General features: G+C 42.6%; 2 protein-coding genes across 7 annotated transcripts in view; both read right to left on the reverse strand.

The window, feature by feature from the left end:
- LOC126080879 (uncharacterized) overlaps nucleotides 1-9,800 on the reverse strand; it is a 137,333-nt gene extending 127,533 nt beyond the window's left edge. For 3 of the 6 annotated variants that reach the window (XM_049892074.1, XM_049892071.1, XM_049892073.1), the window contains exons 1-3: nucleotides 9,495-9,800; nucleotides 6,802-6,937; nucleotides 6,333-6,434 (exon numbers count right to left, since the gene is read on the reverse strand). In XM_049892074.1, coding sequence (XP_049748031.1) covers nucleotides 6,333-6,434; nucleotides 6,802-6,876 — 177 coding nt within the window. In that variant the 5' untranslated portion in view covers nucleotides 6,877-6,937; nucleotides 9,495-9,800. The remainder of the gene's footprint in view (nucleotides 1-6,332; nucleotides 6,435-6,801; nucleotides 6,938-9,494) is intronic. The other 3 variants (XM_049892077.1, XM_049892076.1, XM_049892072.1) reach the window with 3 other exon arrangements.
- Nucleotides 1-17,391, reverse strand: part of LOC126080896 (membrane-spanning 4-domains subfamily A member 4A-like) — a 382,640-nt gene that overhangs the window by 183,895 nt on the left and 181,354 nt on the right. The window lies entirely within an intron of this gene.

Genomic DNA, 17,391 nt, shown 5'->3' on the forward strand with positions numbered 1-17,391 from the left:
CCAACAATGGGCTTTGTTGAGTTCCTAAGAGAAATAAAATATGCATCACAGAGAGAAAGCGAGGACATTTGGAACCCATGCCTGACATTTCTGGACCCCTTGCTGTCAGGCAGCCTGGTATGATTGTCCTTTCCTTGCTTTAATTCTGGGACTAGACTGTATCCTTTTCCTACAATAAACCATAGATTTGTGAGCATTTTCAAGTTGGGTTCTGTGAGTCTTCATTTGAAATCGAGCCTTCTCTAACTGCCACAAGGAGCCTGAGTGATGCAAGCTGTTTGTAATCGGCTGCTAATGCAAAGTTTGCTGGTTTGAACCCACCCAGCAGCACCACAGAAGGAAGCCCTGAAGGTCTTCTTCTGTAAAGATTAGTTAAGAAAACCCTATGCAGCTCAGTTCTCCTCTGTAGCACATGGGGTAGCCATGAGTCACTAATGGAATTATCTATAAAATAAAAGGATGGTTTTGAGAAAAGAGTTGGAAATAAACTTGATATTGGTGTGGCTGCTGAGCTACCTTTGGTATAAAATGGAAATGACAGTACCTTGACCTCAGCAGCTAGCAAAAGGAATGCATACAAAAAAAACAAAACCCTTTACCTTTGCGTTGATTCCGACTTATAGCGACCCTACAGGATAAACTGCCCCATGCAGTTTCCAAGGAGCACCCGGCGGATTAGAACTGCTGAATTTTTTTTTTGGTTAGCAGCCTTAGCTCTTAACCACTATGCCACCAGGGTTTAAGCAGCTAACAAAAGGAATTCATAGGGAACTGCAAACAAATGGCAGTTCCTGCTTTCAGCCCTGAGAAAAACCAAAGGTGCACTCACATTCTCCTTCAGTTGAGCTTTGCTCTCTCTGGCTGACAGATGGAGCTCCAGCCAGAGGAACCCAGGCAGCTTTTCCATAAATTGTTTACTCCTGTTGGCGGTATTGCATTAAACAATAATTCAGTTGGGGTACACCGACAATGGAGGGCAGGACCATCAAGGTAAGGGGTTAATCAAGGAGCCATGGTGGCACTGTGGTCAAGAGCTTACTGCTAACTGAAAGGTCATCTGTGGAAACCAACCAGCCCCTCTGGGCGAGAAAGATGTGACAGTTGGCTTCCTTAAGGGTTAGCCTTGGAAACCCTATAGGACCATTCTACTCTGTCTTATAGGATTGCTATGAGTCAGAGTTGACAACAACAACCAGTTTTGGAAGGGGTTAATCAATGAAGAATTTGCAGTCATGTTGTAGATCATTACAAGCAACTGCCTGATGAAATCTTATTAAAATAGATCCTGAGAAGTTCACAATTCTGCAGAGAGGAATGTTTGGGATCACCCTGGAGCCTTAACTGGCTGCTGCCCTTTTGGGAATGTTTCACAAAGAAGCCCCTAGGTGACTAGAATCGATTAAGGGAGGGGTTCACCACCATACATAGCCTGAGAAGGGTAAATGCCTTGCTCCTGTTTTGGGATATAGATGGTCAATGTCTACTGAAGCCACAGAAATCCACCCAATGAAGACTGGTTTTGTGAAGACAGAAAAAATCTTCCAAATGGGATGCCTATCACCCAGGTTATGATTGATCTGTGAATAATTGTCCTTTCTTATTGTGATATGAGAGAAAAACACAAATTGGTTGTCTCTTGATAACAGATAAGTACTGCCAGTTAGGAGCCCTGGTGCTGCAGTGGTTAAGAGCTCAGCTGCTAAGCAAAAGGTCAGCAGTTCAAATCCACCAGCCGTTCCTTTGAAACCCTATGGGGCAATCCTACTCTGTCCTACAGGGTCGCTATGAGTCACAGTCAACTTGACCGGCAATGGATTTGGATTCCTGGTTAGCTTTTGTTTGTGTGCTTTGTTTAGATGTTTGGACTGTTGAGGGAGATTTGAAATTTAGATTCATATCTATCATTGTGGACTTTGTATTTAAGGGAAAAGTGGCAAAATGAGTACTTTTAAAAACATATTTAGCCAAATATACCTACCCTCACTTATTGACTATATCATTATATGACATTTATAATTTATGAAAGTAGTAAAAAATCTACTATTCGTCTACTAAGCACATTAACAAGGAGTCCAGGCAAGAAGGGGAGGAGCAAGAGGGTGAAGTTTTTGAGAGGGAGTAAAGCCGCACTGACCACTGGTGGTTTGGTGCTTCGTATTCCTGGGGTAGGCAGAGGAGCCAGGCTACCTGTGGCAATTATGGGGCTGGCTGGAGGCTTTCAGAAGATAGCAGCAGCTGGGTCAGGGGCAGGGGGCTTGGAAGTATCTTATTCCAAAGAGGCATCTCTGCTACCTCTGCAGCCTCCGCTGGACCCATGGAGACTGGCCTCACCTGTCTGCAGACCAGGGAGCAGGCAGCTGCAGGAGCCTGTCTCTGGGGCCAGTAGAGTGGCAAGATGGAGAGGTGAGGGGGGAGGTCCTCCTGAAGGCCTGGAGCTAGGCTGGCTTATGTTCAGCCCCTGCTGCTCCGGAAGTTGTGGGCACCTGGCAACCACCACCCCTAGCTCACCCAACCCTGGGATTCACAGCAGAGGAGAAGGCATGTTGGCGAAGGTGGGCTTGCTGCACCACATGCATCCAATAATGGGCTGTGGGGTCCTATGAGCAGTGAGAAGTGGTGGGGTGGGGATACTGGTGTTAAAGACAGGGCGTGGGCTGAAATCCTCACATAACACCAATTTTAACAGAATTACCTGTTCTTTGGAACGTAACCATGTCCATAAATAAGGAAACAGTGTGAACATTTTATTTTGAAGCAAATTATCTGTAGAGTCCCTGAGACTTATAACAGGGGCCTTGTCTCCATACAGTAACAAGTAAAATGCATGTGATGAAACATAACAGAATAAAAAAACAAAACCATTGCCATTGAGTTGATTCCTACTCATGGTAACCTGGTGTGTTACAGAGTAGAATTGCTCCACAGGGTTTTCTCATAGTTGGGCAGGACTTTCTCCTGTGGAGCCACTACGTGGGTTTGAACCGCCAGCTTTTCAGTTAGCAGCTGAGTGATTAATCACTCCACCTGGCATAAAAGTGTCTTAACACCATGATAAATCAGTGAATTCCTTTTGACAATTCAGAGGTACGAGGAAAAGCTGTCTCCTTTGCTTCATTGTTCTCTACTGAATTCTTCTGCCTAGTTTGCTGGAAAATGCATATGACATTTTGGTCAGTCTTTCCTGTTCTTGTTAGGTGCTGTGGAGACAGTTCTAACTCATACTGACCCCATGTGACAGAGCGGAACTACCTCAGGGGTTTTTCTTGCCTGTAACCTTTACAAAGGCAGATTACCAGGTCTTTCTCCTGTGGAGTTGTAACTGACAGGGTTAAACTGTTCCCATCCTCCTGCCACCTCCCTGGACCTGGGAATTCCTGATAAGACATTTCTGTGTAAAAACACAAAGTCGTCTTAGCTACTTCTCTGCTCAAGGTTGCTTCACTACTCATCAACTACCCACCCTCCATTCAGACATGAGCAATAAGCCACAAATCTCCTCTTAGATAAACTTCATGTGTCATACCCCACAGTGTCATATTGTACCTCCATACATGTTAATTATTTCCTGAAATTGCCTGCCTAGTCCCAGAAACTTCATGAATTATGCATAAGTTCCCTACTCCAAACCCTATAACTATCCGCAAGTCCTCAACCTTGGGGAGCTTGATTTGAGACCTAATCTCCAAGCTCCTTGCTTGATCAGCTTGCAATAAAGTCCATGTTCTCAAAGGTCTGGCATCTCTCAATTGATTTGAGGGTTTGCATCAGGCGGGACCCATTCCCATTGAGTTACAAATCCTGGTAACCCAGATGGGACCTTTATTCTGCTTCAAACTTAGGATACTGAGCTGCTGGGAACATCCTTGGCCACTGGGCACGACCACCTCCCCTCAGTGCGCACTGGCTAATTTCTCCAGGAGGTGAGGGTGGAACAGATCTTCACTGTGAGAACACTGGCTGGACTCATGCTGACCTGCTTTTTTTGAGGTTAAGAAATGGACTCTGGGTAAGAATCCTAACTTTGTGAGTACTGTACAAATGGTGTCACTAGTACCTAAGGGGTAAGTGACTTAGGAGCCAGGGGCGAGCCCAAGAGAACTGCTGTTTCTGTCAGAATCTTGGTGGTTGGCGGTTATGCTTCTCTGGTGATAAGACACCCCCGATGCACCTTTGTAAGTGTAATGCTAGTACTCCTGGTTTGTCTGCTTTTGACCGAGACTCAGGTACGGGGAAGACACAGCATATACTAACGTGCAACCCCCCTACGATGCATCCTAACTAATTGGGTTTTTTAATGACCCTATTAAAAAAAAAAAAGATAGAATAAAGTTTTTCTGCAGTGTTTCATGGCCACGATATTAATTGCCTGATGGGGAATGGTAGCTTTAAAAATTTTCCAAAAATTATAATGCTATTCTCCAGTTAATTTGTTTTGCAACTGGGAAAGCATATAGAATGAAAAATGTATGCCGATGCCTTTATGTACTTGTATAACAAAAAAACATTCAAAAGCAATGCAGAATTATGGTTCAAACTGAGGTAAAGAGACAAAATGAGGTAAAGAGGGGTCTTTGATTCCCCAGGGGAAGGTGATTTTTTTCCCCTCTTCCTCCACTGTCAGCCCTACCATTGTATCTGCCTGAACCGTCTGGGCCAGCTGAGCCAACCTCAGAAATGGTTTCCCTGCTGCCTGCTTGAAGTGCTGTGACTTTTGGATGGGGGACTTCCCTACTTGAAACAGGGCAACAGGAACAGGGTGTCCAGTAAGAAAAGTTCCTCCTGGGCAGGAGGAAAATAGAACTCCAGTATTAGTCTGGTTACACACTCCATTCTCTTCATCTGATTTGTTCAATTGGAAAAACAATCTCCTTCCTTATCAAGAGGGCCCAAATCAAATGGCAGCTCTTTTTACTCCCATCTTTGCCACCCATTGCCCTATCTGGGCTGATTGTCAGGCACTCTTAAATTTTCTTTTGTGCCCAGAGGAGCAGAGATTAGTCTTAGGGAGAGTCAGGAATAAAGCAGAACATCTCCATCAGCCCAACAAGTCTATTCAACCAGCTCCTGATTTAGCAATACCTTCTTCTAAGCCTAGTTGGGACCCTAACAATCCTCTGGAACATGGCAGGCTCAACCATTTTTGGACTTTGCCTGTTGTAGGGTTCAAAGGAGGCACTCCAAAACACAAAAAAAATTTTAAATAAGATCTATGGAGTCCATCAAGGACTGACTGAGGCTCCATCTAGTTTCCTTGATTTTTTTTTTTTTTTTTTTGCTGCATTTGGACAATCTATGGATGTAGACCCAGAAAAACCAGAGAATACAAAAATGACAAATGTGGTATTTACACAAAAAGTCTCTAAACTTTTAAGAATCCACTGGCACTCATACTCAGCCGGGAGACCACAGTCAAGTGGAAAAGTTGAAAAGATAAATCATACCCAAAAAACCAAATTGCCAAAATCTGTCAGGAAACAAAAATAACCTGGCCCCAAGCTTTGCCTTCAGCCCTTTTGTGAGTTTGGGTCATCCCTAGAAGTGGGCTCAAATTGAACCCTTTTGAAATTATGTATGGAAAACTATTTTCTAAAAATTATTTGCCTTCAAGCAATACTCAGGTTTCTGTCACCAAGGAGCTCGCTCTTGGGAAATATTTGTTGTCTCTGTCCGGTGTCCTATCTTCTGTTCACAGGCAGGCTCTCAGCCTTCAGAAATAATCTGTTGATGCCCAGCTTCATCCACTCTAGCCTGGTGACCAAGTTCTGCTGAAAACCTGGAAAGTGGAACCCCTTAATCTCCAGTGGACTAGAACGTATGCTGTTCTTCTAGCCCCCTACTTGGCAGCTAAACTCAAAAACATCAAAGCTTGGGTCAATCACACTCACCTCAAACCTGCACTATCCTGGGAAGATCCTCTACAACAAGAACAACCTCAACAAAACAGCTGGAACTACAAGCCTGTGCAGGACTTAAAATATCTGTTTAAAAAGAAAAACAGAACTAATGTTTAACCTGTGCCCTCCAGTCAGGAGACCCTCCATCATGATTGTGCCCTTAATGTTTACATTGCCTTTACTGTCTTGGCATCATTGTGTGCTTCCTTCTCTTTTTACAGCAGCTAAAAACTCCATCTGATTGGTGGTCTTAGATACCTTCCCTGTTTCCCAGTTTCCGCTGGCTCTGGCTCCTTGTCACTCTGCTGATAATTCTTTACTAATCTGTTTTTGCCCTGCCTCTTAAACTGTCTTACCAGCTTCATTCAAAATCGCCTAGCAGCTGTGAGCCTGATGATGCTTCAGATGACTGACGGCATTTCCCTTAACTCCACAAACCTGAGATCCTACAGTGCACGTGCTTACACTGGCCAGCAAATTCAAAAGTTCCGGGAGTCTGGACCACCACCTACATGAAGATCTATCTTCAATTTGAAGACCCTGAAAACCAGAGGAGGGAACGTAACCGACAGGGTTAAACTGTTCCCACTCCTCACCCCACCCCTGGACCTGTGAGTGCCTGATATGACATTTCTGTGTAACACCATGAAGTCCTCTTAACTGCTCCTCTGCTCAAAGCGGCTCACTACTCACCAGCTGACCCCCTGCATTCGGACATGTGTAATAAGCCTTAAAGCTGGCCTTAGATAAACTTCATGTGTCATACCCTCTGCTGTCTTATGGAACCCCCACTGCACCTCCATACATGTTAATTAGTTCCTGAAATTTCCTGCCTAGCCTCAGAAACATCATGAATTATGCACAAATTCCCAACCCCAAATCCATAACTACCCTAAAATCCCCCAACCTCTGGGAACTTGATTTGAGACTTCGTCTCCGAGCTCCTTGCTTGACCACCTTGCAATAAAGTCCATTTTCTCATTCCCAAAGTAAACAGGAAGGACACTGGAAGACTGAATGACTGAAACCCAGCCAAAGCCCAGCTGAAACAAAAACAGGAGAAGATTGGTTTGTACAGGACTTACGAGCAATCATGCAACTGAAAACCTGCATCCTATAGTTTCAAACCCTTTTACTCTCTTAAGCTCCCTGTCTCCAGACACTGCCTAGTTGACTGTCCCAGACCTGAAGGATGCCTTCCTCTGCATTCCTTTAGCTCCTGAATCTCAGAAAATATTTGCATTTGAGTGGGAGAAACACTATTTGGGGGATAAAAACAATATTGCTGGACTGTTCTCCCTTGGGGTTTCAAAAACAGCCCCACCCTGTTAGGAACAGCCCTGGCAGAACATCTCCAGGGTCTACAGATAGTTCAGGGTCTCCTTCTTCAAAACATAGATGGCCTCCTTGTTGCCAGTCCTACCAAACAGGACTCAGATGAAAACACAATTCTAACTTTGAACTTTCTAGGCCAGGCCAGTATTGAGTGTCTGCTGCCAAGACTCAGATCTTACAACCAATGGTAACTTACCTTGTTGTTGTTAGGTGCCGTCGAGTCGGTTCTGACTCATACCAACCCTATGCACAACAGAACAAAGCACTGCCCGGTCCTGCACCATCCTTACAATCATTGTTAAGCTTGAGCTCATTGTTACAACCATTGTGTCGATCCACCTTGTTGAGGGTCTTCCTCTTTTCTGCTGACCCTGTACACTGCCAAGCATGATGTTCTTCTCCAGGGACTAATCTGTCCTCTCAACATGTCCAAAGTATGTAAGACACAGTCTCGCCGTCCTTGCCTCTAAGGAGCATTCTGGCCGCACTTCTTCCAAGACAGAAATATTCTTCGCCAACACCACAACTCAAAAGTCTCAACTCTTGTTTGGCCTTCCTTATTCATCGTCCAGCTTTCACATGCATATGATGTAATTGAAAGTACCATGGCTTGAGTCAGTCGCACCTTAGTCTTCAGGGTGGCATCTTTACTCTTCAACACTTTGAAGAGGTCCTTTGCAGCAGATTTACCCAACGGAATGCATCTTTTGATTTCTTGACTGCTGCTTCCATGGCTGTTGATTGTGGATCCAAGTAAAATGTAATCCTTGACAACTTCAATCTTTTCTCCATTTATCACGATGTTGCTCTTTGGTCCAGTTGTGAGGATTTTTGTTTTCTTTATGTTGAGGTGTAATCTATACTGAAGGCTGTGGTTTTTGACCTTCATTAGTAAGTGCTTCAAGTCCTCCTCACTTTCAACAAGGAAGGTTGTGTCATCTGCATAATGCAGGTTGTTAATGGGTCTTCATCCAGTCCTGATGCCCCGTTCTTCTTCATATAGTCCAGCTTCTCGTATTATTTGTTTATTCAGCATACAGATTAAACTTACCTAGGTTCCAGATTTTTCAAGGTCAACGGGCCTTGGTGCTGAAGCACTAGGAAAAGATCCTCCAGATCTCCACCCCGAACAGCCAGAGAAAACCTCCAAACTTTCTAGGTATGGCTGGTTTTTGCAGGATTTAGATCCCCAACTTCAGATTAGTAACAAAGCCTCTCTACGAAGCCACTTGAGGAAAGGACTCTAGCCCTTTAAAAAGGACAGGCAGGCATCAGCAATCCTTCTTGAAAATCAGGGAAAACCTTGCCTCTGCCCCAGCACTCAGACTCCTGGACCTGAGAAATCCCACGAAATGGGGGGAGTTGCAGCAGAGGTCTTAACTGAACAACTTGGGCCTTGAAAAAGATCAGTAGCATATTTTCTAACCTTCTTCACCCAGTGCCTCAGGGATGACTGGCCTGTCCTAGGGGAGTAGCAGTGACTTGCCTCCTTTAACTGAAGCTGAAAAGTTTACCTCAAGTCAGCCTGTGCCCTGGCATGTGCCTGATCCAGTTCTCACCATACTGGAGCAGAACGCACACTCTGGTTAACAGCAGGCTGAATGACCTACAACCAAGCCCAGCCCCTGGACCTTCCAGAGGCCACGTTCAAAGTAACTTCTACCCTGAACCCAGGCAGCCTGTTACCAACAAACCCTGCAGGTGAACCGGCTCATGACTGCCTCCAAACCACTGAAGAAGTATATTCCATTTGCCAGACTTGTCCGACTAGCCTATTTCAAATACAGAACTTAACCTTCTATATCTTCCAAAAATAGCCCCAAAATTACACTATTAGAGATCTCAAACAAATAGTGGAATGGAAAGCATCAATAGGTTTTCATAAATGGCCCTTGTAAAACAGAGAAAACACCAGAAGCCACAAAACATCTCCTTAATGAAATCATTCCCAGGTTCAGCGTGCGTACAACGATGGAAAGTGACAACAGGTCTCACTTCACCTCACAAAATTACATTAAAAAGTCTCTAAACTTTAAGAACTAACTGGAACTTACACCCAGTCTGGGGACCACAGTCAAGCGAAAAAGTTGAAAAGAAATCACACCCAAAAAAAACCAAATTGCCAAAATCTGTCAAGAAACAAAAATAACATGCCCTAAGCTTTTTCCTTAGGCATCTTACGAGTATGGGCCCCCCCAAGAAGTGGTCTCAAATTGAGCCCTTTGAAAATTCTGTATGGAAAAACATTTCTTAAAAATTACTTGCCTTCAACCAATACTCCAGTTTCTGTCACCAGGGAGCTTGCTCTCCAAAAATATTTGTTGTCTCTGTCTGATTTCCTATCTTCTGTTCACAGGCATGCTCTCAGCCTTCAGAAATAATCTGTTGATGTCCACCTTCGCCCACTTTGCCTGGTGACCAAGTTCTGCTGAAAATCTGGAAAGTGGAGCCCCCTGAACCCCAGTGAACTGGACTGTACACTGTTCTTCTAGCCCTCCCCTTGGCAGCTAAACTCAAAAACATCAAGCTGGTGTGCATCACACTCGCCTCAAACCTGCACCATCTCCAGAAGATCCTTTGCAAAAAGAAAAACCTCAACAAAACAACTGGACCTACGAGCCTGTGCACAACTTAAAATATCTGTTTAAAAAGAAAAACAGAGCTAATGTCTAACCTGTGCCACTCCAACTGGGAGACCCTCCCTCTGGATTGTTCTCTTAATGTTTACATCGCCTTTACTGTCTTGGCAATCATTGTGTGCTTCCTTCCCTTTTTAGAGCAGCTAAAAACTCCATCCAATTTGTGGTCTTAGATACATTCCCCGTTTCCCAGTTTCCACTGGCTCTGGCTCCTTGTCACTGCACTTATAATTTTTTTACTAATCTATCTGTTTTTGCTCTGCCTGTTATACTGCCTTACCAGGTTCATTCAAAACCGCCTAACAGCTGTGAACATCATGATGCTTCAGGTGACTGACTGCGTTCCTCTTAACTCAACAAACCTCAGATCGTATAGTGCACAGGCTTACACTGGTCAGCAAGTTCAAAATTCCAAGGGTATGGGCCAGCACCTACATAACGATCTATCTTCAAGATTCAAAACCCTGAAAACCAGAGGAGAGAATGTAACAGACAGGGTTAAACTGTTCCAGCTCCTCCCATCACCCCACCCCCAGACCTGTGAGTTCCTGATAAGACATTTCTGTGTAACACCAAGACATCCTCTTAACTGCTTCTCTGCTTGAGGCAGCTTAGCTACTCACCTACTCACCCCCCGCATTTGGACATGAGCAATAAGCCTCAAAGGTGGCCTTAGATAAATTTCATGTGTCATACTCCTCAGCCGTCATATTGCAGCCCCACTGCTCCCACATATATGTTAATTAATTCCTGAAATTGCCTGCCTAGCCCCAGAAACTTCATGAATTATGCAGAAGTTCCCTATCCCAAACCCATAACTACCCTAAAACCCCCAACCTCCAGGAGCTTGATTTGAGGCTTAGTCTCTGAGCTCCTTGCTTGAATGGCCTGCAATACAGTTCACTTTCTCTTTCCCAAATTCCTGGTGCCTCTCAATTGACTTGAGCAGTCACACCGAGAAGGACCCATTCCCATCAGTTCACAAATTCTGGTGACCAAAATGGGACCTTTACTTTCCTTCTAACATAGGCTACCTGGTTCCTGGGAGCACCTCTGGCCACTGGGTATGACCACCTCCCCTCAGGGCACAGCAGCTATTTTCTTCAGGAGGTGACAGCAGAAAGGACCCTCACAGCCAGGGCTGCACTGGGAACCATGGTGACCTGCTTTTTTTTTAAGATTGAGAAATGAACCTCTAGGTAAGGATCTTAATCTGGTAAGTGCTGTCACAAGCACAGAAGAGCTTCTGAGGGGATGAGTGCCTTAGGAGCCAGGGGCAAGCCCAAGAGAACTGTTGTGAGGAGAATAAACAAAGTGATCTTAGAAGTGCCTTACCCTCTATCCCAGCTCAAAGAAGAAGGGGACTGAGCTATGACCATTATGAAAACTATAGTTATGGTTACATGGCCTCAAGAGTGACTAAAACTGCTATAGATTAGAGTATTGCCTGATCTCATCCTGGCCACTGTTCTTTTAGGGACTCAGCAGTTAGAGCTTTGGGCACAGCAGAGGACCCCCAAAACCCAGTGCAGTAGAGGACAAGTGGGAAAATTTTCTCTTCCAATCCCCAATTTTCCCAAAATAATCACCAAAGTCCATGTTTTTGGACCTCCCAATGGCAAGCCACCATCATAATGCCTTGAAAATATATGTCTTAGAATACATTAGGTTTGTTCTAGGACATTGCTTTTCTTCAGTCTCAAAAATGTCTAGTATACTATGTGATGGAAGTAAAAGTCACTACAGCCTATATGACTCTGGTGAGCCTGAGCCCATTCTGTGATACCATCCCACATCTTTGAGCTTCCTGCCAAGTTTTCTATGAGACTGTTCTTGCCTGGGGTAAGAGCCCCATATGTTTCCCACTGAAAGCATAGAGACATTCTTTTTTGCTGCACTATTCAATACAGTTGTCACTAGCATACATGAAACAGCTTATATTTAAAGTAGTAATAAAAAAATGAGTTCTTCAATCATGCTAGCTGCACAATTTCTCAATACCTACATGTGGCTACTATATTGGGTAACAAAGACATAGTGAAGTTCTATTATCTTAGAGGGTTCTATTAGATAGTCCTGGTTTAATGTTCTGGTGTCAAGGTGGATGTTCTGAATAATAAGCTCTAAAGCATAATGAAAGAGAGACATTGTCAATGGCCTGGATATTCCCTAAAACTTCCCTGTTGCTTTCAGGAGATTTTTGCAACAATGGTTGTGGCACTCCAACATTTGACCCCTAACTTCAAACCACTCTTGTAATGTTGGGTTGAGTGAAGACTTAGCAAACCCTTGCAGATTAGAAACATCTTCTCCCTAGAATCCCACTTTCCTCCCCATGCCTCTCCCATGTCTGTTTTTCCCTGGAAAGAATAAAAGGAGGGTGGTTATCTTAACCAATACAAATAACTAATGATAATAACTAGGACTCAAGAGTATATCCTCAACCCTACAGAAGCATTAGTTTTCAGGTATGGTAGCAGGAATGATGGGATATGAGTCCTGACACAAACAGCCTTTTGACTGGATATTTTCGAGTGATAATGTCTGACAGATGTGCTCAAACAATAAACCCACAACAAGGAGACCATCAAGTTTTTATAACATTGTCAGCTTCTTTGTCCTTGAAGATCTAAATTTGAAGGCCAGTTACCACCAAAAGTGCATCATGAGGAGGAAGAACTTTTCTAGAATAGATTCCTAGAAACTTGTCTAGGGTATATTACAATAATCTGAAGGCATGCAGTGATTTGGGCCACAGTATTGGAGAATGTGTTCTGGAGAGGGATATGGAAGATACAGTCTCAACTCTTAACTACCAAATAGCTCCTCTCGATCTCAGTGTCCAACTCTGCAAAGCAGCAAGATGGCCCTTGAAGAGTTCTTTCTATGTTTCATTTGGTTATATAAGGATGAGAGTTATAGTTCTCATACTCTCCAAAGTTAAATGGCTTTTTTTCTGTGATGATTCATAAAGACCCAGAGATGAGAAACTACTCAGAAAAAAGGGAAAAAGTCAGGTTAGTTTGTATGTGCAGATATAGCAACAATACTAGTCTCATGGTGTTTAAGGAAAACTACTGTGGGGAAAGCCCTGGTGAACCAAGGAACAATGATGAAAGTGCCATCTGAACACATATGTCCTTCTATTCATACCAATCCAGTGCTGTCAAGTCGATTCCGACTCATAGGGACCTATAGGACAGAGTAGAACTGCCCCATAGAGTTTCCAAGGAGCTCATATAGCATCCAGAAAAGTGAGTGCAAAGGAATGCATGATCACCACTCCATCCCACTAAACAAAATTAGGATATTAAAAGCCAGGAAAGAATTGTTTTTTAAGTGAGAGAAGATTGTTTTGAAATCAGCAGTTATCTAGAGAAGGACATGAGAACAATAGTATGGGAAAAGAAACGAAAGGGAGCAGCTAACAAATATGGGAAGACAGAAGCAGATCTCAAGCTGGTAGCTCCACGGCCTAGGGTATACTGATAAGGACAAGGATGAATGGCAAAAGACTTTAAGGCTGTTTTCAGAAAAATGGAAAAAAATTCCTACTGCTCTCAAAGTATGCATGACCTAATAAACTTGGAGGAGCTAATAACAGAAAATTGTTTGACAATGGAAAAATTGGATAAAACAGAGAGAAAAAAGTTGCCGTTCTAGTGGTCCCAGAATTAAGTAATTTAGGTAGCTCATTTTATAAGAAACATCAGTTAATAAATAAATGATGTTTCTTAAAAAATGGGCTAGATGCCTCCTCAAGTGTGAGCTGTGCTTAGTGACTTGCTTCCAGAGAGTAGACTAGGAACAGAGGAGGGAGAGAAGTAACTTTACAGTGGAGAAAACTGGCAAATACTATGTTGGCCAGGTGGTCAAATTTAACTTCACTGGTAAGAACTCATGTTGATAGCATGCACAGTTGATTGATGAATTGATGAGAATGGCATTTCACCTTTGTATTCTTACAGCCAAAAACCCATCATCTTAATCTAAACATGAGAAAAACATCTGATAAACCCACCTTGAAAGACAGTACAGGTAGTCTCTGGGTTGTGAAAGAGATCCGTTCCTGAGTGTGTCTTTAAGAATTTGGACGTAAGTTGGAATAGGTGCATAAGGTTCTCTTTTAGTCTTACTTTAGTACTAGAAAAGCCTGAAAGCCTTTTCAATGATATAAAAGCTGTGCATACAGCAAGTAAAGATGGTTGTGATGAAGAATTTGTTGTGAGTAGGGTTTGTTTCAATCGTTTAAAAGTGAGGAAATTATGTAACATTATCAGGTAAGCATAAAAAGAAAAAAAAAGCATGAGTTGTCCATAAATCAGACATTCTTAACCCAGGGATTATCTGTACACAAAATAACATAGACAGTCCTCCACAAAATTATCAATATTATCAAAGACAAGGAAAGTCTGAGAAATTATTACACTCTAGAAGAATCCCAGGAGATACAACCATTAAATGTAATGTGGTATTCTTGAGGTCCGGCCAAGATGGCGAAATAGCTGGATGCTTCCAGCGATCCCTCTTACAACAAAGACCTAAAAAAAAAATAAGTGAAATGATTATATTATGACAACCTGGGAGCCCTGAACATCAAAGGCAAAGTTAGAAAATGGACTGAGTGGCAAAAGAGGGAGAAGTGTTTCAGAAGCAGAGAGGAGTTGCTGGATCTGAATCACTGGGATACCTAAGGCACCATTCCCAGGAGTGGCTGCGGTGGGCAGATAGTAGCATTTGGCTGCAGTTTTCTCAGGCAGAAGCAGCCAGCGGCACAGCCTACTCACACCTCTGGAACCAGAGAAGAACAGTGTTCTCAGCAAAAAGCTAAGTACTTGCGTATATTTTAACATGCCCTACACACCCCCAAGCCAGTTTCAGTGGCTGCTGACTTCCCTGGGCCTGAGATAGGCCCTGCTGAGCACCTGGAGCCATCCTCCAGGCCTAGGAGAAGGAATAAATTCACAATTGGGGAAAAAGACAATTTTCCAGCTCCACTAACCCTGGAAACTCAGGTGAGAAGTGGCCCCTGTCCAGGCATAAATGGTCTGTGGACTTTGAATACCTTTCCCCCCTGCATGGACCTATGTGGGCCTATTTCAGAATAGGTTTTTGTTGTCACACTACAACTATTTCAGCTGTGCAGTGGAGAGCTGGGTGTTTGATGTTTGACACCACTTTGCCTTTTAATCAAGGTCCTCACTTACCCACATCAGGGGCCTAAGGACTGGTGGCTCCACTCACATCGCCCAGCCACCCATGACAGGGGTCCAAGGCAACTGGTGACTTCCAGTCATAACAACCAAAAACATAAGGTGCCCATGGTCTTTCTGCAGAACCCACCCAACTGTATACTCTCGGGAAGAGGGACGAGCTTTCCTCAGAGACACTTAGGGGATAAGTCTCAGCTCCCCGCCTTGTTCAGAGTATGACCCCGTGCTGCAACCAGATAGGGGTATCTACACCAATCACCCCTGCCCCTCTAAGACTAGGACAGAGCCCATACCACACACTTGATGATCAGCTACCTGAGATGAATCCATAAAAGAAAAGTAAATGGACTCCTAGACTGATATACCTGATAACAGCTCTAGTCATCTGGTGACAGAACGTCTGAGCTTCAATGGTGAAAATAATCAAGCAAGCTCACTTGAGCAACCCATGTGGGCATATAAAACAGAACAAAGCAAGAAGCTAGCATACAGTAAGCAAACATAAAAAAAACTAATACAATTATTTATAGATATCTCAGAGAAAACAGTCAATATCAAATCACATAACAAACACATCAGGATCCCTTCCACAAGCTCTCAGAACAAAGTATCAAGGAATCTTCTAGATGAAAATGCCTTCCTGACATACCAGATGCAGAATACAAAAGATTAATATACAGAACACTTCGAGACATCAGGAAGGAGATCAGGCAATACCTAGAACAAGCCAAGGGACACTCAGATAAAAGAGTTGACGAAATTAAAAAGGTTTTTCAAGAACATAATGAAAAATTTAATAAGCTGCAATAATCCATAGAGACAGCAATCAGAAATTCAGAAGGTTAACAATAAAATTATAGAAAGAGACAATTCAATAGAAAGTCAGAGAAGCAGAATTGAGCAAATGGAAGGCAGAATATCTGAACTTGAAGATAAAGCACTAGGCACCAATATATTTGAAGAAAAAACAGATAAAAGAATTTAAAAAAATGAAGACACCTTAAGAATCATGTGGGAATCTATCAAGAGAAATAACCTATGAGTGATTGGAGTACCAGAACAGGGAGGGATAACAGAAAATACAGAGAGAATTGCTGAAGATTTCAGGGCAGGAAACTTCCCTGATATCGTAAAAGATGAGAACATCTCTATCTAAGTTGCTCATCAAACTCCACATAAGGTAGATTTTAAAAGTAAGTCACCAAGACATATTATAATCAAACTTGCCAAAACCAAAGATGAAGAGAGAATTTGAAGAGCAGATAGTGGTAAACAAAAAGTCACCTATCAAGGACATTCAATAAGAATAAGCTTGGACTACTGAGCAGAAATCATGCAGGCAAGAAGGCATTGGGACGACTTATATAAAGCATTGAAGGAAAATAATTGCCAGCCAAGAATAATATATACAGCAAAACTGTCTCTCAAATATGAAGGTGAAATTACGAAATTTCCAGATCAACAGAAGTGTAGGGAATTCATAAAAACCAAACCAAAACTACAAGAAATACTAAAGGGAGTTCTTTGGGTAGGAAATCAATAATATCGGGTATCAACCCAAGCTAGAACACTGGACAAGGCAATCAGAGGTCAACCCAAACAAGGAAATCACAAAATTAAATGAAGATAAAATAAAGCTCAAGAGAGGGAAGTTATTAAGTAAAAGAAGACAATATTAAAACAATAAAAAGGGACTAAAATATATAGTCATAAATCTTCCATTGGAGAGGAAGACAAGGCAATATAAAGAAATAAAATTTAGATTTAAATTTAGAAAATTAGAGGTAAATATTAAGCTAACCACAAAGGAGACAAACTATCCCATACATTGAAATAAAATACAAGAAAAAAATAGAGACTCAGCAAAGCCAAAATCAACAGCAAATAAGAGAAAAAGACAAGATATAAAGGTAAACTACTCAGCGCATAAAATAAAGTGGGAAAAGAAACTGTCAACAACACACACACAAAAAAAAAAACATCAAAATGACAGCACTAAATTCATACCTATCCATAATTACGTTGAATGTAAATGGACTAAATGCACCAACAAAGAGACAGAGAGTGGTAGGATGGGTTAAAAAACACGATCTCTCTATATGCTGCCTACAAGAGACACATCATAGACTTAGAAACACAAGCAAACTAAAACTCAAAGGATGGAAAAAAATATATCAAGCAAACAACAATCCAAAACGCAGGAGTGACAATATTAATTTCTGACAAAATAGTTGTAAAAGTCAAATCCACCATAAAGGATAAGGAAGAACACTATACAATGATTAAAGGGACAATATACCAGGAGGACAT

This window comes from Elephas maximus, chromosome 7, assembly GCF_024166365.1.
Source record: "Elephas maximus indicus isolate mEleMax1 chromosome 7, mEleMax1 primary haplotype, whole genome shotgun sequence".
Lineage (NCBI taxonomy): Eukaryota > Metazoa > Chordata > Mammalia > Proboscidea > Elephantidae > Elephas > Elephas maximus.